This window comes from Diaporthe batatas (assembly GCF_019321695.1).
Source record: "Diaporthe batatas strain CRI 302-4 chromosome Unknown Contig00018, whole genome shotgun sequence".
Taxonomy (NCBI): Eukaryota; Fungi; Ascomycota; class Sordariomycetes; order Diaporthales; family Diaporthaceae; genus Diaporthe; species Diaporthe batatas.
The window spans coordinates 464682-485395 of NW_025408565.1; the positions used below are offsets into that span (position 1 = coordinate 464682).

The following is a 20714-nucleotide window of genomic DNA, read 5'->3' on the forward strand; positions in this document are numbered from 1 at the left end:
CCACATGTATGTCAATTGTTTCGCGATCTTTAGCATGCCTGGGCGTGCAATGGTCCCGCCCCAACTATATACCGGTAATGCATTCCTGTGTCCATTTTCATCACTCTCATGGACTTGTTTATCAAAATTTGTTTCGTCCTGCCATAAAACTTCGAAAAGGTGCCAGCAATAATTACTGCTCATTTGTGGCATGAGCCTGTTTGTTCCATCCAAGGCTTCCCCCCAAAATACTACAACCTCTCCAGTTTTCACGATGGCAGACGGCTCTTTGCCAATCGCGGAAGAGAAGCACGCCCAGAGGCCAGGATTAAAGACGCCGGTCGAGCCTGCAGATCAGTTTTCAACCCGACCTGACGGCCAAGGTCTCACAGTAACCGCCGGCGCAGCATATTTCCGAATCTTCACCTATGCTGAGCCAATACATATCGTCCTGGAGGCAGTGGCCTTCCTCGCTGCTTTTGGATCCGGAGTTGGCCTGGCTCTCGTCAACCTCGTGCTCGGTGATTTCGTCAGCACATTGAGTAATTTCGTCGCAGGCCGAAGTTCAAGAGACGAATTCCTGGGCGATGTCACAACATATTGCTTATATTTCGTCTACATCGGAATTGGTAGGCTATTTCTAACCTACGTGTACACGACCCTTTCGAACTATTGTGGCTACCATATCGTCCGAAACATTCGACGACAGTATCTGAAATCAGCTCTCAGTCAGGAGGTTGCCTTCTACGACCAAGGAACAGCTGGATCTATTTCGATGCAAGCTACGTCAAATGGGAACCTGATCCAGTCTGGCATCGCAGAAAAGCTCGCCCTGCTCGCTCAGTCCGCAGCAACTTTTGTGGCTTCTTTCATTATAGCATTCGTCAGCCAGTGGAAGCTGACCCTGATTCTTCTTTGCATTGCTCCTGCCCTTATCATTCTGATGGGGGTTGTTGCCTCAATGGAAGCCAAGATTGAAGGCCAGATGCTGGACATCTATGGAAAGGCAGGTGCATATGCCGAGAGCGTCCTGTCCACGGCAAGGACCGTACACGCTTTTGGCCTTCGCCAAAGGCTCGTTGCCCGCTATGCTACCTATATTGCGCATGCAAGGAGCCTAGGTGACAGAAAGAGTCCCCTTTATGGCGCCCTTTTCAGCATCGAGTACTTTGTGGTCTATGGTTCGTGACCCTCTTCAATATCGCATCATTCTGTCGCTTATCTCCTGGACCAATATACTGAAACACATCAGCTGGGATGGGCCTGGCGTTCTGGCAAGGCGTCAGGATGTTCGCCAGCGGGGAAGTGGATTCCCTAGGAACTGTATTCACGTGAGTCCGGTCCATTGCGCAAATTCTTCCATGCACTATTTGCCCAGGTGGTTGTCATAGCTTATAAAACTTGAATAGCGTACTTCTTTCGGTCATTGTAGCCGTCCTCAACATCACCATCATCGCTCCATACACTGTCTCCTTCCAACGAGCCGGGGCTGCCGCCGCTCAGCTGTTCACACTCATCGACAGACCCTCTCAGATAAATCCTTTTCACGAAGGTGGTGAGCGGCCCACTAAAACTCAAGGAGTCATCGAGATTAAAAACATCGGCTTCGAGTATCCTACGAGGCTAGGTGTGACTGTGCTCGAGGACTTTTCGTTGCACGTCCCAGCTGGGAAAGTGACTGCGCTTGTGGTAGGTAGCTTTGATCAAATGGAGAGAAAAGACGCTGAATCATGCCACAGGGAGCTAGTGGGTCTGGCAAGTCGACCATTATAGGTCTACTTGAAAGGTGGTACATGCCTCGCTCAGGAACCATCGAGCTTGATGGACGAGCAATCGAGAGCCTCAACCTCAATTGGCTCCGCACCAACGTACGCCTTGTCCAGCAAGAGCCGGTACTTTTAAACGGAACTGCTTTCGAAAATATCGCAAATGGCCTGGTTGGAACTCCTTGGGAACATGCAACCCTCGAGGAGCAACAGAAAAAGGTCGAGCAAGCCGCCCAATTCGCCTTTGCTCATGAGTTCATCTCGAAGCTGCCAGAAGGCTACAACACGCGCATTGGTGAGCGGGGCGGCCTTCTCAGCGGCGGTCAGAAGCAGAGATTAGCAATCGCTAGAAGCATCATCTCAGAGCCCAGCGTTCTCCTCCTCGATGAAGCTACCAGTGCTTTGGACCCGCACGCTGAGGACATTGTCCAAAAGGCGCTCAATAACGTTTCCAAAGACCGGACTACCATCGTGATTGCTCACAAGCTTGCGACCATCAGGGAAGCCCACAACATCGTGGTCATGTCAAAAGGACGTATTCTCGAGCAAGGGACTCACGACTCGCTCCTGGCTGCTGACGGCGCTTACTCTCGTCTCGTTCACGCACAGAACCTGAACTCTAGTGCAGCCGACACAACTTCGACCTCTGACGAGGAGGATGAGATTAAGATAGAGCAACAAACAGAGAACGAACTCTCTCAGTCGATCACGCGGTACCCGACCGCCGACAGGCTACGATTGCACCGTCTCGGTGACCGGGACAACTATGAGAATTTCAAGCAGAATGGCCTTTTTGGGGTAATATTCTCAATGGTGTGGACTACACCGGAGCTGAATAGGATCTACGCGGCTATGATTCTCCTTTGTCTCGTAGCAAGTAAGTCAGAATATGTTCCACGGTTGCGTACGTTGGCAGAACTAACGACTGCTTAGGTGGCGTGTTTCCGGGACAAGCAGTGCTCCTAGGCGGAGTGATGGACATTTTCCAACTCCCCTTGGACGAATTGCGTGGACGCGGAGATTTTCTAGCCCTTATGTTCTTTGTGATGGGCATAGGATGTTTCATCGTCTACTTCTCACTGGGCTGGCTCACCAACATCGTCGCGCAAACACTGAATCAGAAGTTCAGGAAGAACATGCTGGAATCCATGCTTCGCCAAGACATTGAATTCTTCGACAGGGCCGAGAACACCGTTGGCGCGCTGGCGGGCCGCCTAGATTCCCACTCTCAAGCCATCACCGAGTTAATGGGGTTCAACATCTCCCTCGTCGTCATCGCAATGATTAGTGTCACCGCCTCTAGTATCCTCGCCATCGTGGTTTCTTGGAGACTTGGGCTAGTCGGGGTTTTCGCCGGAATTCCGCCCCTACTAACCAGGGCTGCCGCTCACTACACTCAATATAATCAATATAGTATAGTACATGTAAATAAGCCCACTACACCCCATTATACTAAGAGTATTTTAAAATTTATTATATTATATTAAAAAGTCCAGTATATATAATATAGTAGGTTTTAATATAAAATTATTAAATTTTTAGGGTTTTAAATAGCTATAATTAAGTTTATAAAGGTTAATTATAAACCTTATTTTACGCCTTATAAAGCATATATTTAAATTATTAATATGCTTTATAAGGCATATATTTATATATATATAAGCATTATATATTTTAATAAAGTTTGCTAGCTGCTATATAAAAGGCTTTAAATAAGCTTTAAAATATAAATATAGTTTTAAAGTATTAAAAGCTTTAAAATATTAAAAGCTTTAAGGTATTATTTAGGTAATTTATTAAAGCTTATATTTAAAAAGATATAAAGCTAATTAAAATACACGCCTTTTTAGGTATAAATATAAACTACTTTAAATTAAAATAAAATTATAATTTATAACCTATTATTTTTAAATTTTATTTATAAAACTAATATTATATTATATTATATTATAACTTTTATAAATATTAAAAACTTTTATTTAAGGCTTTTATTATTATATCTATATATTTTAAAATAAAAATTAAATATAATTATTATTTCCTACTTATTTATGCATTTTAATATATTATTATTATTTAAAAATATAGCTATTAAAGCTTTTAATAATGCACATAAATTTTACCTTTATATATATATTATAAATTACTATTAATATACTTATAGAGTTTTAAATGGCCTAAAACGTTATTTAGGCTATTATATTTAAAATATAGTAAGCCTACTTTAATAATATGCCACCTAATAATATAAATATTAAATATATTTAAAACCTATCTACTATTTACTTTTTAGTAGTTAGCTTATTCTATTAAATAAATATATATAAGTTTTTTAGTTTTAAAAATTTTATTATAACTATAATTTAAATTGCTAGTTATATTAAAATATTTATATACTAAAAGTATATTAATAATTATAATTTATAATTAGGTTATATAATTAACCTTATTATAATTAGTTTTTATATAAAGTTTTTACACACTATTATACTAATTGCACATATAATTATAAATTTACTAGTTATTAATAATCTATTAGCCTAGTTTTTACTTTAATAAATTTTATTACCTAAATAATATACTTTTTTAGCCTTTTAATTTTTAACCTTATAGTAATTCCTTTTTTTTCTTTTTTTTTTTTTACTTATTCCCCTTTCCCTTTTCTCCTCTTATATTAATATTTACCTAATTATAAAAAAACACTTTTAAAAGGCTTTAAATATATTAATACTAATAAAATTTATTTAATTTAAACATTTTTAAATTACATTTTTATAGCTTATAATAAAGTTAAGGCCTATAAAAGCTAAAATTTTATAAAAAAAAATTCTTTTAATAATATTAAAATGGGCAATATAAAGGTTAATAAATTTAGGTTTTTTAAGTTTATTAAACAAATTTCTTTATTTAAAGAAATTATTTTGCTAATAACTTCTATTAATATAAGTATGGCGCTACTATTTTCCTCTTTAATAGGTATAAGCTTAAACTTAGGGATTTTTAAGGGAAAAAAGTTAAAAAATAAACTTTTAAAGGTAATATTTAAAAGTAATATAGCCGCCTTTTTATATAAATAGGGCCAGTAAAATTATATTTAAATAACTAAAACCCTAATTTTTTTATTTAAAAATATTTGCCATTACTTTTTTTTAATAAGTTTTAATAAAAAGGCTTGCCAGTTTAAATAATACTAACAAGTAAAGTTTTTATTAAATATAAATTTGGCTAAATAAAGTTTTTAATATTTTACTAATAATAACCTAAATAAGTTTTTTAATTAAAATATATAATATAAGTAATAATAGCCTTATAGCTAGTATATATAATATATTATATTTTTTTTTAATTATTTTATAGCTAATATATATAATATATTATATTATTTTTTTAATAATAGTTAATATTTAATATTTAATAGCCTAGTTAAAAGATTTTATTTTGGCCCATTAAATAGCAATTTATTATACTATTTTATTTATAGGATATATAAAGAATTAAGGCCCTAAAAGTTAAAATTATATTTATATATAATAGGATTTACTTGCTATTAATATTTTACTAGATAATTTTATATACAAGGTATATTATAAATTATAGATTATATATGCACGCCTTATAAGGTATATAAGTAATTTAAGTATGCGCCTTACAAGGTATAAGAATAATAATATATTAAATATTAAAGCTATAAGAGTTAAAACTATATTTATAGAATCTATTTATTATTAACATTTTGCTAAATAATTTTATATATAAGGCATATTATAAATTATAAATTATATATATACACCTTGCAAGACATATAAGTAATTTAAGTATATGCTTTATAAAGCATAAAAATAATAGTATACTAAATATATAAAAACTAATTATAAAATAAAATAAAGTAAAAACTATTAAAATTTAATTAAATTTATATATAATTATTTTGCTTATATTATAAAGTTAGTACGCCTTATAAGGCGCATATTTAAATTATTTTTATACTTTATAAGGCGCAATAATAAATTAAATTATATATATATTAACTTAAGGCCTAAAAAATAATTTCCTATAAATTATTAAATATTCCTTATTTATTACTTAATATATATTTAATTTTTAAATAATATAGCCTATTATTAATATTATATTATTAAAAAAATAGCCTATATTAAAGCTATTTTAAAATATTTTTTTTTAGGTTTATTTTTTAAAATTTACTAAATTTTAGCGCTTTAAAAAGCCTTAAAGTTAGCCTTAAAAGTATAGCTTTAATATTAAAAGTTCTATAAATTAAAAGTATAAATAGGTTTATTGCTATTATATATAAAAAAAGTTTTTTAAAGTATTTTATAATTATATTAAAGGGGGTTTTTAAAATATTAAATTCCATTTTTAATTAAACTATAAAATATAAAATTAGTTTAAAAATATATTAAGGCCTATAAAGGCTAAAATTTAAAACCAATTTATATTTAAAATATAAAATATTACTAAATTTTAGTAGCTAAATACTACTAATTTAAAAAACTAAATAATTATAAGCAATCTAATTGGCAACTTTAATAAAAACGTTTTTTAGTAAAAACTTTTATGCCTTATTATTATTAAAAACCTCCCTTTTTACTTTATTAAATTTTAAGCCTTATATATTATATTTAAATATTTAAACCTTTTAGTTGTAAAAATAAATGTAATTTTTAAACAAACCTTATTATAATTAAAGCTTATTACTATATATAATAAGTTTAAATTTATAATAATTAAGGTTTTATAAAATATTTAAAAATAATTTATATTATATTTAATAGCTAGTATTTAAATAACTAATATTTTATATATAATATTATAATATTTTATTTTAATAAATTTATATACTTATAAAAGCTTATTTTAATATATTAAAACTTATTAGCAATTATATTAAATAAAATATTATATTATATATATTTAAGGTTTTATAAGTATTTAAAATTATAAATAAGGTTGGGTATTTTATTTTAAATAATATAAGTAATAATAATATAATAATAAAAAACTAGGCTAGCTTTTAATATTAATAGCCCTAAATGTTATATTTATTATTTTAAATATATTATTAATTTGGTTATAAGTACTTTATTATTTGGAAATAATATTGTATTATTTAAAAACCTTTTAATTTAAATAATATAAATGTTAAATTATAATATGTAAAGTGGTAAAACTAGCTTTATTATTAAGCTTATAGTACTTATTATTATTATTTATTAGTCTAATTAACTAACTAGTTGGTTATATAAAATTTAAAAGAACTTTTATAAATAAGGATAAAATAAACTTTATATATTAAATAATATTAGAAGTGGTTATATATATTTTAATATGCTAGCTATTTATATTTATTATTATTTATTAAGTTATTAGGCTTTATTTATTCTTTTAATATTATAGTAAAAATAAAATAACTATTAGTAATATATTATTTGCTGCTATATATTTTAATTTAAAATACCCTTTTATTTTTATAAAAATAAAGTTAATAAAAAGAAATTAGAATATAATTATAATTATAAGTAAAGTTTTTAAGGATATTAATAATATGCTTAAAGTATTTAAGGGTAATAGCTAGATTTAAAAATAAAAAAATGGTTTTAAAGAGGTATATAATAGTATTTGGGGTGTTATTATAGGCTTTAAGTTTTTTTTAAAATGCCTTAAAATATAAAAAAAAGTTATTAAAGGGTTTTTTAAATTAAAATATTTTATAATTAATATAAATTATATATAAAAAAAGTTAAATTTTTATTATGCTAAGCTTAATGAATTATTTATTTATTATATTATAATAGCCCTTTATTTAGCATATTAATGGGCTTTTTTTAAAAATATATAAAATAAGAAAAAGGAGTGAGTATTTAATGCTAAGGCTGTAATATAAGTAATTTAAAAGCAGGAATATAAAAATAAAAATATTATTTTTTACTTAAAGAAACCTATAGCTAAGTAATAAAGGTTTTTTAAATATATATTTAGCAAGTATTAGAATAATTTATATATTTAATTAAGTAATGCCTTTTTATTAAGCTTTTTATTTTTAATATTATTTTTAATAAATTTAGCACTTAAAACTATAAACTATATAGGCTTAATGGACAAGTATTAATATTAGTAATAAAAGATATATTCTATTAATAATAATATTAAGGATTTATTATTATATTAATATAATTAAAGAGGTAAATACCTATATTTGTTATAAATGGCTTTAAATTTTTTTTTTATTGTAGTAATGAGCGTTAAGGTTAAGAGGTTATTTTTATTGTCCTTATATATAGTAATAGCTTTTTAAAGTAGCTTTAAAGCAAATATAATTTCTTTATATTAAATATTATATTTATAGTACTTATAAGAAGTAATTAATATTAGAAAAAAAAATATTATTTTATTTAATAATAATAAAAAAGATTTAAAGTAATAGTTTAAGCAAGTATATAATAAACTATAAGAAAGTTATAATATATTGCCTTTAATAAAAATAGTTAGGAATAAGGACGGGCATATAATAGGGCTAGTAGGTGCGCCTAATAAGGCGTATATATAATTAAGGTATATGCCTTATAAGGTATAGGGTAATTTTATTTAGTTTATTTTTAATTTTATTTATATTATTATAAAGAAATCTTTTAATTATTATAAGTTTATTATTAAAAATTTATATTATATTATATTATTATTTAATATATATTTATTTATATAAATAGTTTATAAATTAATATTTTTCTTTTTATACTTTTTACGCCTTATAAGGCATATATTTAAATTAGGTATGCGCCTTATAAGGCGCACTACTACTCCCCTATATTTATATTTTAATTTTTAACCTACTATATTATATATATTTATATTAAAGGCCTTTATATTATATTATATTTATATTAAAGGCTAAAGTATTTATATTTATATTCCATTGGTAAGCTTAGTGCATGTAGTGTAGTGTATGGCAGCCCTGCTGCAAATTAGTCTCCGAGGGGAGTGTGACATTCTACCAGTTCTTCGTGTCATTCATGGGCATATTTTTTGCTGGGCAGAACGCAGCACTTATGTTTGCGTATACAACAAGTAAGTGTTGAAGCAGTTCGCAAACGAATGAAGTTCTAACAGGACCATAGGCATCACTAAGGGAGCTAACGCAGCAAACTATTACTTCTGGCTTACTCGCTTACAGCCAGCGATTCTCGAGACACCGGAGAATATACAGCATGGACCGGCCAACGGCATAGGAGATATTGAACTTGGTCAAGTCAAATTCACTTACCCCCTCCGGCCTGAACAGAAGGTCCTGCGAGGGATCGATATAACGATCAAACGAGGGCAGTTTGTTGCTTTTGTTGGAGCTTCTGGATGTGGAAAAAGCACAATGATAGCATGTGAGTAAAAGACTGCCGAATCAACTAGCCAGTGAGTGCAGGGGAAATGTTCTAAAATTTGCCGACTAGTACTTGAGCGCTACTATGATGCAACATCTGGTTGCATTCATATAGATTCGGAACCATTGAAATCTCTGAACCCCCTTCTTTATCGTCGACACATCGCACTGGTGCAGCAGGAGCCAACCTTGTATCAAGGAACAGTCCGAGAGAACGTCCAGCTCGGCTTCGAGCCCGGCGACCATGGCGAAGAGGCACTCCCCGACGACGAGATGGTCGAAGCGGCACTGCGGGCGGCGAACGCCTGGGACTTTGTCATCTCCCTTCCAGAAGGCCTCAACACACCATGCGGACCCAGTGGATCCCAGCTCTCTGGTGGTCAGCGTCAGCGCCTCGCCATAGCGCGGGCGCTGATACGTGATCCAAACGTCATCCTGCTGGATGAGGCGACCTCGGCCCTCGACACCGAGTCGGAAAAGGTGGTGCAGATGGCACTGACCGATGCAAGATCTACGCGGAATCGTATTACTATTGCAGTGGCGCATCGTCTTAGTACGATTAGGGATGCGGACGTTATTTGCGTATTTTACGATGGAAGAATTGTTGAAAAGGGCACCCATGACGAGCTCTTGAGTCTGGGGAAGATGTACAAAGGTATGTGTGAGGCACAGAGCTTGGATAGATAGATAGATTTCGCATCGAGGGTGTCATGCAGACAAGCAGGATGATGCATAAAAGGCGTTAAGGGACATGCCTATGTAGAGGGTGTGATCCTTCACACTGCTTTACGTCAACAGCTAGTTTCGCTTCTATTCTGCATACGTCCGAGGACATACATATTACCTCGGTAGCGCCTTCATACGGTAGTAAACGCTCAATATCCAACTTCTAAAAGATGCAATGCCACTAACAGTGCGGAGAGAATGCAACAAGTGTGCAGGACCGCGTACAGGCACGTTATGGGCCACATGCCCAAGTATGCGCGTAGCCTCATATGCGAACATCGAACCGCTCTCCGAATTCGCTCAGCTGGCGAACCACTTCCGCGATGCTCGGTCGCTGCATTGCACGCCGAATAGCTTCGCATTGATCAGGATTCCGGCTCCTCTCAATCACATATTTCTCGGCGTCCTCCAGTTCATCAGACCACCATCTCCTTAGACATTGCATAGTCTCTGCATCACTCGCAGGGGTCCCTCCTTGAGCGGGAGACCTGCCCAGCGAGTACACGACATCCCCGTATCTCTCAATGCACCGAAGCTTGCCTGACCACTCGGGAGCGTCGTGGGTACATTGATAAATCAGTTGCTGAATTTCCAATGGTGTGTGTTCGAATTTTGGGAATCTGTATTTGGGATCCCACTCCCTAAAGACTTCAGCGCCCAGGAACTCGGCCGCGTTGGCGCTTGCTTGGACTTCAAAGATACACCATAGCAACCTCCCAAACATGAATACCATAGCCTTTTCCCTTTCCTCCTTGTCGAGCGCGCGCCAGCTAATGTTGTAGCCCGTGTCAGGATTGTCGTATTTCTGCCGTCGCCTTCGGCGGAAACGGTTCCAGTCGGCGAGATATGTGTCGAGGAACCTCTTGTACTTCTCACGGACTTCTACTGGGATATGCCTAGTTGTTGTTAGGCTTGCCAAGTATGCCAGGTGCATGATTTTGTTGATCTCCGGTGGCGACCAGGAAAACCATGCCCCGCGCTGTTCGAAATCGATCAAGACAGCGTCGTATCTCCCGTGACTTTCTTTCAAAACAATATTCTCAAGCTTTACATCTGAGAAGTACCCCACTGGTGAAGAACAGACTCGCAATAATGCTTGTCCTATTTGCATTCCCCATCTGTACTTCGTCTGTAAGTCTATACTTTGTTGAATATCGCTTCCAGGTCGCAGTGCCTGGGCTAGGTTGCCCATGGGATAGTGCTCCAGAAGGAAGCCGCACACCCCTTCTTTGTTGCCAAATTTGACCCTTGAAGTGACCAGATATAGCGGCCCGTTGACGATATTTGGATGTTCACCGAGCAACAGCAGTTGTTTCAGCTCGTGGTACATGTAACTCGTTTGTGACGTGCTGGCCTTGAAGATATACTGAGTACCTGGTGATCCGCGAAGTGAGACTAATGTGATTGAGTCGTGGATTTCGGATATCAGCTCAAGCTCTTCAATTTTGATGTTCGGCGGCCATATCTCAGGTGGAAAATGCCACATGCTCCGCAAATCCTGAATAGAAGACCATTCCAGTTCAGGACGGCGGTCGGGATCGAAACCTATCTCCATCAAGCAAATATCGCGCGAGAGGTTCATGACCACTATTCTGGATCCAAAGGGCAACCCCAGATACTGTTTCTGGAATCCAGGCGTGCGTCGTGTCCAATGTCCGAGAGCGGCCGCCACATGCTTAGCGAGGAGAGACCTTGACGATCCACTTGTCTGAACCATGGTTGAGAGTTTTGACATGAGAGGCTTTGTCCAAGTATCAACTTCGAGGTCAACCTTTGGGCCAAAGATGACATCAACGCGTAGCGGCGGCCGGCCGATAGCGAATACTGGGACCGCAGACATTTTCCCGCTTACGAAGTCGGCGCGGAAAATCTCCCAGTCTGCCTCGCTTTCTTTGACGCTGTTAATTCGATTTTTCGGATTCTTGTTCGACATTTCCCATGATGAGCGAGATCCTCGAGACTCGTGAACCGCTAGATCCGGGGGGATGTGTACTATGGCGGGACCTAGGAGGTACTCAATCATGTTGGGTACTGGCTCCATTGGAGTCTTCAGAATTTCCTAAGTCACTTGGGGAAGGCTGGGAAAAGAAGCACGAGCAAAGCAAAGGGGCGACTTGGTGCGGGGAACGTGGACGGTTTTGTACCTTTACTGGACCCCGCTGGCTGACGGCTGGGGGTTGATTGCCGCAAGAACGCGAAGGACCCGGAAAACTTGACGTAACTGGTCTCGCTTCTATTCCGTATACGTCCGAGGACATACATGGCGCCTTCATACGGTGTTAAACGCTCAAGACAAACTTAACATAATTTCCTAAATACAAATCTAAGCTGTCATTTCTATGGGGTCTTGATTGCCGCTCTGTCTGGCAATATTCGATGCCTAGGATCAAAGTCAAATTTGTGGGAGATTCTCGTGTTTACTGAGACCCGTGTCAACTAACAATCTTTAATTAGTATCGCGCGTATATGGAGCTATTTAGTTTGAGTTGGACGCAAATTGCATCCGAAATATATTCAAATACTTTGCTACCAAGCGTTCAAAAGCTCGTCTGGCAAACATAAAAGACAAAACTCGAGATACAAAGCCGCAGATCGAGGGGAGAAAAGATTAAACAAGCGAGCCTCGACAGTCAATGGACAGGTCATCAAGACTAAATTACATCGTTCATTCATTCACTACAGACGAAGACCAGGAGAGGCGAAGAGAGAGAGACAGTCATCAATGGGAAGTCTTACTCGACGACCCCTGCCCGCCCGACGGGGACTCATAGCCTTCATCGCCCCAGTTACCGATCTCACCAACGGTCGGTGGGACCAGATTCCACCGTTCTCGCAGGCCGTTCTCCCCGTAAATTGTCTGGTGTCCCCTTTCGAGCTGCAGTGGCAGGTTGCAGGCGAGCTCTGGGTTTCGAAGCCAGAGTCTGGCGATGTGCCGCGCATGTTCGGAGTCATCACGGAACTTCTCTCTGGCGTGGAGCAGACCGAGGTTGTTGATGAACATCATGTTACCCCTCGTTGGTGGGACGCAAACACAAGCCTGAGTAGCGACATCCTGCACCGCCATGAGTGCGAGGGCTTGATCCGGTGTCAAATTTCCCATCATGTCGCCAGTCTTCCGGGTGTGTGCTCCGAGGAGAGGGCGGCGGCTGTAATTCAGGATAGCCTTTCTATCTTCCAGGAAGAGGAGGGGCCTGGTGCACGCGGGGAACAGCTCCCCACGACTGAATTGTCTCAACGATCCGGTACGACATTTACCTGACAGCTAGTGGATCTCAATGCGGCTTACCTTTCGAACTTCCAGTCCGGAAGCATGAGCTTCTCCACAACTTCGGGCTGGGCCTGGCAGAGGTTGTTGTAAACCTGCCACGACGAAGCTAGCTTCATCATTCCACCCTCTGCCGGTTCTTCCTGCACGTAGAACGCCAGGATATCACAGTAGAACTCCGCATGGAAAGCCTGAAGCAGGTTAGTCGAGATGTTGCAGCCCTCCACGTTTTCCTTAAGGATAGCTCATTACCGTTGCTTTGTTCGAAGACTTGAGCGAGGCCCCCTGGCGGGAATTCTTTCGAAGATCTTGAACATGTACTGCAAACGCCATTAGTATGCTATCCTATTGTCTATTTTCTCGCCCGGGAAGACGTGGTACCCATCATGCTGCCCGCATTGTCTTGCATGCCGCGCTCCTCGCCGATGTAGGAGGACACTCCGAGAAAGAGCAACGCATTGTCCTCCACGGTATACTTCCGTGGGTCGAGGCCGGCGAGGACGACGAATCCCGTTCCCGCGTGAACAACATGGGCGAAGTCATTCAATTTCTTTCCCAGCGATGGAAGTGGAAAGTTGGTCGGGCTAATGTCGGGTCCGTCGAGGCCATATCCTGGTTTCGTACCTTTTGTTAGTGACGTACCTAGGTAGTGAGCTGCAGCAAAGAACCGGGCACGGGCCAGACTTCATCTGCGAACCTTTGAAGATGTCCAGCGCTCGTTCGATTTCGGCGATTTCAGCCTCTGTAAGCTGGTAGGTATACTGGGAGGAGTTCAAATTACGACCGTCCCAGACCATGTCTCCGGTCATCCGGAGCCTGCTGGTCTCAGCTTTGCGATAGCGGGCGGCTGGGATGTTTTGGACCGGAGCACCATCGTCGAAGATGATGGGAGCCATCGTTTCAGAATGTTCACCGAAAAAAGTGACCCGCTCGCAAAGTTGACTATGATTTGGATTGCTGTTGAATTTGGAAGTGAGAACTGAAACTTTTGTTGGCCTTGGGTTCAGAGCTCGGGTTAATACTCTAATGGGTGGAAGGGCCAGGGATATCAGGCATTTCCACTTGTTGCTCAACTGATCAAAACTGCACTTTCAAACTGCACTTTCAGTACGATATGTATGGGTTGATAAGTATTCTACCCTTTATTGGACACTGATCAAACTATTTGTCCTTGTATGTCCCGCTACCCAGCCGGCTATTGGCCGCCATGCAGGATTAAATTTCGAATTGATCACCACAGTACCTAAGTTTCCTCAGCCAATAGCACCTTTCTATCATTGCTCCTCCGCGATGTGACTGATCACGCACTTGAAGAAGTCACCCACGGCGAATCACGGACGCAGAGGACGAATGAGGGTGCGAATCCTTCCACCCAGAGGAGGTGGGGCGCATTGCGATAAGCGAAGATGACCTACCCATCCCACTCCGCATTGGGCTGCCAGCAGCAGCACCGTATAGCTCAGCCGAGAAATCTGCCCATTAAACATTAGACACGTCGCACGCTGACTAGCTCTCATTGGCTGTGGGTCATCTTACCGTTACAGGCCACCAGACTTGAGTAGGGTTTGGCCGAGCCAGCAATTGAATTGCTGTTGTTGGTGAGAGTGAGCGGGGTTCCCGTCCCGGCATCAGTGTAAACACCGATGCGGCTCTGCTGGGGGTCATTCTGGGTCCCACCGGCGGAAAGACTCCAGATTTGAGGCTGGGTCGACTGTTGAGTAGTCTGCATGGCTGATTGCTAACCTTGGCTGCTCGAGGATTTTGAACTCTTGTTGAATAACGAGCATAGAGCACAATAAAGATTGTACTTCGCGTTTACTGATGAGACTTCGGGTTGCACCTTCAACGACTGTACTAGCTTTACTTATACATTTCATTCTGTCTCATATTGGATGTGACGCCCATTCAAACCTTCAAGCGGACGCCGTGTATGAGCAAATTAGTCGATAAGTATCCGAACGATGGAGCCGTCGACGAGCAAGTCGACGAGCGATCAAGAGGTCGATAAGCGGTGCAATGAGCAGGGGTACAGGAGCGATGAGCAGAGCGATGAGCCAGGGTCCAAGAGCGATGAGCTGGGCTGGGGTCCAAGAGCGATAAGCGGGGGGCTATGTCGGTCAACGCCACAAAAGGATTCAACATTGAAGTATGGCACGTAATAAACAGACTTTTTGTCAACCAGATTTATTGTCAAGTATTGCTCCAAGATTGTGTGCATTAGACTATAAAGGGAGCAAGGTTTCTATGTACTCTTGATGAGATCTCCAGGAATCTTGGCTCATTCTCTGGGTTTAAAATTCCGTTCCGACAAAAATGCGCCACCCATTGTATGCCCACGATAGGTTTGAAATCGTCTTTGAACAATTGATCCATGACTTCCGCCTCGCTCATCCTAACAAAACAAGACACCTCCCCATCGTTTGGTTCTGGGACAAGATCTGCGGGCAACTCCATTTCAAAGACATGCAAAGCATGCGGTATGGAGAGCGGGTTATTCAAGAAGCTGTAGTCGAGATGATAGGAGATCACCCCGCAATTTTTCAGATGTGACAAGGAAAACTCCACCGGGATGTTGGCTTCTTCAAACGTTTCTCTGGCCATCGCATCAAGGGGTTTCTCGCCGAGCTTCATACCCCCGCCAGCCATCGTGTCGAGCTTCCCGGGATGCATGCGCTTCTTCATGGACCGTCTCTGAAGCCAGTATTGCCTGCCTTGCGATGTGGGATTCCATGCAATCAGGTGCACGCCAAATGAGATGACGCCAAAGAGCTGACTTCCTAGGTCGTTCATGTTGAAGACGTGCTCACCCTCATGCGTGTAGACGGGAGTCGGGTCTCCTCTCCAGCACAGCTCTGGGATTTTTCCCTGCTTCTGCGCGATCGAGATTGTGGCATCCACGAGTTTGGATCGCTCCTCGAAGGCATTGTGATCGTTTAGAACGCAGAGGCGCAAGGTCCGGGCTTCGGAATCGATGGTCCAATAGTCAGGCCAGTCGACTCTCTCAATGATAGAGTGGTGAACGTATCCCAAGGGCTTGGAGTACCCATCGATGATGAAGTAGAAGTAGTCTTTCATGAACTCCTGATAGGCCGCAGGGTCATTTGCATAATATGGAAAGCTTTTTTTGGAATCAACATCTCTTCTCATCTGGACGCGTGTGGCTGTTCTCGTACCTGTCAATCTTGTCCACGATTTCCAAGAAACTGAGTGCCATTTTTCTTGGGGGTTCGAGGAACGTCGTCCGAAAATAGAGCAAGAATGTTCAAATCAACCCCTGTGGCTGCCTTACTTCGTCGACTTGATCAGAACTCGGTTCTCTGTTGGTTGGTAGCAAAAGTACAGTTCAATTGGCCACGACTTCTTCAGCAAGCCAACAGCCGGCAACTATTTCCGCCCCCCCCTGCACGACAGAATGAGGGCATTTGAACCCAGAAGGCCATCCGACCGCATTCAGCACGCGGAGACGCTCCCATTTTGAGTCGTGGGGTACCGAAGTGGAAGACGTACAGCGAAGCCGAAAGACTCCACACGAGTCTGATGAGGTCAATGCCCATGTGCATGAAGTGTCGACTGAGCCGCAGGCGTGTGAGTGACTTTCCTAAGAGCATGCTAAGTTACAGTCACGACCAGCTCACCGTTGTCGTTGTGGGTTAACAATGTGTATTCGACCCCAACAATCCGACTGGGCCTTGTTTGCCCTGCCAGAAGGTTGTGTTCAACACCTTCAAGCTGCCTTGTCTTCGATACAAGATCACGGACTGTTCCCTGTATAGAACGGTTTCCAACGACGCCTTCGAGGCTGCACACATGCGAACCAGACAGAGATTCGGAGATTTCCACCTGCCCAAAATATGGGTCGGTGACGAGAATGAGATGCGCACCTTCGCTCTGGGCCAGCGGCGTGGTACAACTCTGAATCTGAGGGTACGACAATTCGAACCCCCGATAGAACCAGACGAGTCCACAAGGGATTCCAAGGGCATTGGCGGCAAGGGACGAGCTTACTATTCCATTCCATGGGCCATCAATGATCGCAACCCTTGACGAAGCTATCAAGGCTGTGAACGATTTCGTCGATGAGAGCACGCTTCCCTACATCGATCACCTAATTGGCGACTCAAGACCCATTGTGTCCACCGTTTTCAGAGAGTCCCGCCGTCTTGCATACGGGCAAAATCCAGGAAGCCTCCCCTCCTACGCCTGATATATACCATCTCCTAGATCATTGGCTCGCTCATCGATTAGAATGTCCTCGTCCGTCAAGCCCTGCGCCTATGGGTAGTGGCTCGATTCTTGGAAGGAGGTTGGAGGTGCGCCGGCGAGGATATGCTCGGCGCCGAGAAAATGTCGCCTTCATGGCGCACAAAAGACAATATCGCGTTGCCCCCGTATATCGACTTCCAGTTCTCCGCGATTATCATGGAGAGGATTCTCGGGCCACTCAGCCGAGACGTGCTAAAGGGCCTGGAGAACCTGGTTTTGAAGAACCAAGCCAAAAAATGGTTCACGATCTTCCTCGTTGTCTTCATTCTCATGCATAGCTATGAGCTCATCCTGCAGCATGAAGTCGCTTTCACCACAAGGCGGCTGTATCCTGTGAGCCCCGCCATCGTAGACAATCTATACCTATGTAGGAACATGTCATGCTGACCCCCTCCAGGACAAGTACTACGACATGAAACTCATCCGAGGCTACCAATCCGGAGCAAAGACTCTTGTTGCCCATTTTCATTACGTGAACAAGGGCAACATTCCATTTCAACCCCAATTCGACTGGAACTCCCCGATCAACAAACATATGGCAGACCTGTCAGAAGACGAACTTTGTACGGTCACTCAGATATCACACGAGGTTTCCGAGAAGTGTAAGTGGCCGTCACTCGTGTCCGCAATGATCATGCTGCTGCTGCTTCGTGAGTCCGCTAATTAGTCGGGTCAATAGCCGAAGGCCTAGAGAGCGCGAGTACTACAGACAATTACGAAGAGCCATTCTGGTTTGTTGGGCAGGTCTTCGACAAGAGCTGGGACCCTCGAATCACGTGCGAACATTCGCCTCCCCTCGAAGCAAACAACGAAAGTTGATCGTGTGTCCTTGGCGAAGGACGAGAATTTCCAAAGTTGGTGGTGACCTTGTTCAGTTCCAAGGTTACTTACTCGTATGCGGGCTGCATACGAGCGCCTTCGAAAGTCCCTATGAAGACTTGAATCAGTTGCAACATGGATGCTTGCCCTGCTAGGTTATTTAGCAATGCAAGGCGGTGTCACCATTAATAAGGAAGGGTTTGTAGAATGTTTCTTCAACACTTCTACTATGTAATTGATCAGGAAGTTCAGAGGCATATGTAGTGGAAACAAAACTAGATAACCGGGAAAGGATATACCGATGGGTCAATCTTGTGGGCGTGGAGCGTGGGCCGAACCAGGGTTTGGGCCGAATCCCCGCTTTGTCGCATTGAGCGCAACGATGTTGCCTCATGGCTGGCATCCTCATTAGTTCCCCCGCAATTCCAGCAACTCATTCGAAAAGATTAAATATCTAGGTATATGAGTGAGGAATGGTTTCCATCAAGCACATACGGCCATAGATACAGGAAAATACGGGATCCCGTCCGCTCTCCCATAGTCAAGCCTGTGATCGCTGGATTAGTAGTTGGGTCGGTGACGACCAGCGAATACCCGGTGCTGTATGTTTTTATACTTTTTTGGGCTACTAATTTATACATCATTAATCGTATTAACTCGGCGATACCTTCCACATAAGGGGAAGGTTTGCGGGGGTTGCAAAAGTGAGGCCATGGTCCGAGCCTCGACACAGTGCTCTATTCACAAGTCCCTCTTAGAGCACCTCAATAGGTACAAAGGAACCATCGTCTCTCGTAAATCCATCACGAAAGAATTCGCAGATGACGGTATCGGGGATGTGCAAGGTGAATCCCGCAGGGTCCATTGGACTTGCTGGTGTACTGCGTGAAAAAGCTCCGCTCTAATAAGGATGCACTCCCAGCTACCCTAGGGTATCTCGAGCACTCTGTCGGCTCTGCGCCGTTCATTCCCAGGGGGCTTCCTCTATGGCATACCAGAGCGGCTCTTCAAGTGGAGCCTGTGCTGGACGCCTGACAATGAGACCACGGAGCTCAGCCGGCGCACGCCGTCCACTCCATCTCTAGAGAGTCGTTGACACCCCTCCGAGCTGCCATCTTGGTCGTGGGTGGGGTGGCAGGGGAGTATTGCCATGAGCTCTCGCCTCGAAGAACCGATACTGCATGCGGGCTTGCATCCCACGCACCCCGTGAAGTGCGAGACGTTGGCCATTGCGCCGTGGTCCACGGGCGCCTCACCTCGAGATCCGCCTGAAAAGAGACGGAGAATTAGTTCAAGCTTCCGACGCGCGACAATTGTGGCTGAGGAAAAAGAGACTGAGGCGTCAAATCACCCTAGACCGACGCCTAATCCCGCAACAGCGGTCGAGGAACCTGGAATTCCGCTCGCGCCCGACCAAACGCCATTCCTGTTGTGCGATACCACTCGGACAAACTTCTTCGGTCACTTAGATGGCTGTAATGTCGCGATACTTATAAACAGCTCGGGATATCCCGTGGGCTATCTTCATCTCCACACATACCGCGATGTGAACCTCTTCATAGAAGTTGCGAACGGCGCTGGGCTATGGATAGACCTCGTAGCCGTCTCTAAACTTCGTATACACTGCTTGCAAAAGCCAACGCTAGACAGATATGCAGTTCTCTGGCTCGAGTGGACGGATGGAGTTGTACACCGTCGTGCAAGCTGAGAGGTAGACGCCGAAGCATGGGATGATTCAGGGCCCGAGGTTGTCTCTTTTGTCCTCGGATGACGAAAAGGGCTTGGACCACATCTTGCCAATGGCAAATGTGCAAATGTAGTATACTGATGAACTATCACTCAATACTCGAGATAAGCCAAGTTTGGCTTCTATTTGGAGCCCATCGGCGGAGCTGAGGGAGTGGGCGATGAGAATTAAAAACCTTGCTCTCTCGATGGGTGAGATGACGAGGTAGGATAAATATTTCTATTTAACTGGGCTTGAATTAGAAGTATATGGTTGACGGCGCAGTCCGAAGCGATGCCCGCTAGCCTTGTCCGTGCAGCTTGCGTTTGAGGTCAAGTATCCACAGACTTACTGTCCGCATTCCTTCATCCGAATAAACACTTTCTGCCATGCTAGGTCTATACTCAGTTGGCCGCGGATTCGGCCGTGGAGTTGGCCGTGGAGTTGGGCCGTGGCGGAACTGGAGGACCGGAAAGACCAGGTGCCGGTCGAGCTGCATTGCGAGCTGCAGTATCAGCGCGCTTGTTGCCATCTACACCTGAATGGCCAGGGACCCATCGAATCTCTACTTCGAATCCACGCCTGCGAAGTGTCTGTGAATTCGTAACGAGCTTTCGCACAACCGGATCGTATGGCAGCTTTTCCTGGCAGATGCTTTTCCACCGAAGGTCGTCTACCTGCCGCATGGCTTGTTGGCAGTCTGTAAATATGACCACCTTGTCCTTATTTCCGAGCTGGTAGCCGTGTAGCTGCGATAATTCTGATGCCGCAATTTCTAGC

The 20714-nt window shown here is 41.6% G+C and overlaps 5 protein-coding genes across 5 annotated transcripts; 3 read left to right on the top strand and 2 right to left on the bottom strand.

Annotated features, from left to right (window-relative positions):
* Nucleotides 1–253: 253 nt before the first annotated feature.
* On the top strand, nt 254–3119 carry KVR01_012286 (uncharacterized protein; the record flags this gene model as incomplete). The annotated part of the gene is made up of 6 exons (XM_044782892.1): nt 254–1160; nt 1232–1310; nt 1389–1668; nt 1719–2622; nt 2679–3034; nt 3087–3119. The coding sequence occupies 6 exons, from the start codon at nt 254–256 to the stop codon at nt 3117–3119; spliced, it is 2559 nt and encodes an 852-aa protein (XP_044638864.1).
* Nucleotides 3120–9126: 6007 nt separating this feature from the next.
* On the top strand, nt 9127–9822 carry KVR01_012231 (uncharacterized protein; the record flags this gene model as incomplete). Its single annotated transcript, XM_044794299.1, has 2 exons — nt 9127–9136; nt 9206–9822. The coding sequence occupies 2 exons, from the start codon at nt 9127–9129 to the stop codon at nt 9820–9822; spliced, it is 627 nt and encodes a 208-aa protein (XP_044638809.1).
* A 2519-nt stretch (nt 9823–12341) lies between these two features.
* KVR01_012271 (uncharacterized protein) lies at nt 12342–14223 on the bottom strand. The gene is made up of 5 exons (XM_044787490.1): nt 13824–14223; nt 13508–13738; nt 13379–13446; nt 13148–13317; nt 12342–13082 (listed from the first exon to the last, which is right to left on the bottom strand). Exons 1-5 carry the CDS (start codon nt 14020–14022, stop codon nt 12581–12583), a joined length of 1170 nt encoding a protein of 389 aa, XP_044638849.1. The 5' UTR covers nt 14023–14223; the 3' UTR covers nt 12342–12580.
* A 1120-nt stretch (nt 14224–15343) lies between these two features.
* Nucleotides 15344–16340, bottom strand: KVR01_012179 (uncharacterized protein; the record flags this gene model as incomplete). Its single annotated transcript, XM_044783015.1, has 2 exons — nt 15344–16244; nt 16300–16340. 2 exons carry the CDS (start codon nt 16338–16340, stop codon nt 15344–15346), a joined length of 942 nt encoding a protein of 313 aa, XP_044638757.1.
* A 1130-nt stretch (nt 16341–17470) lies between these two features.
* On the top strand, nt 17471–18056 carry KVR01_012127 (uncharacterized protein; the record flags this gene model as incomplete). The annotated part of the gene is made up of 2 exons (XM_044793821.1): nt 17471–17722; nt 17787–18056. 2 exons carry the CDS (start codon nt 17471–17473, stop codon nt 18054–18056), a joined length of 522 nt encoding a protein of 173 aa, XP_044638705.1.
* Between the last annotated feature and the right edge of the window lie 2658 nt (nt 18057–20714).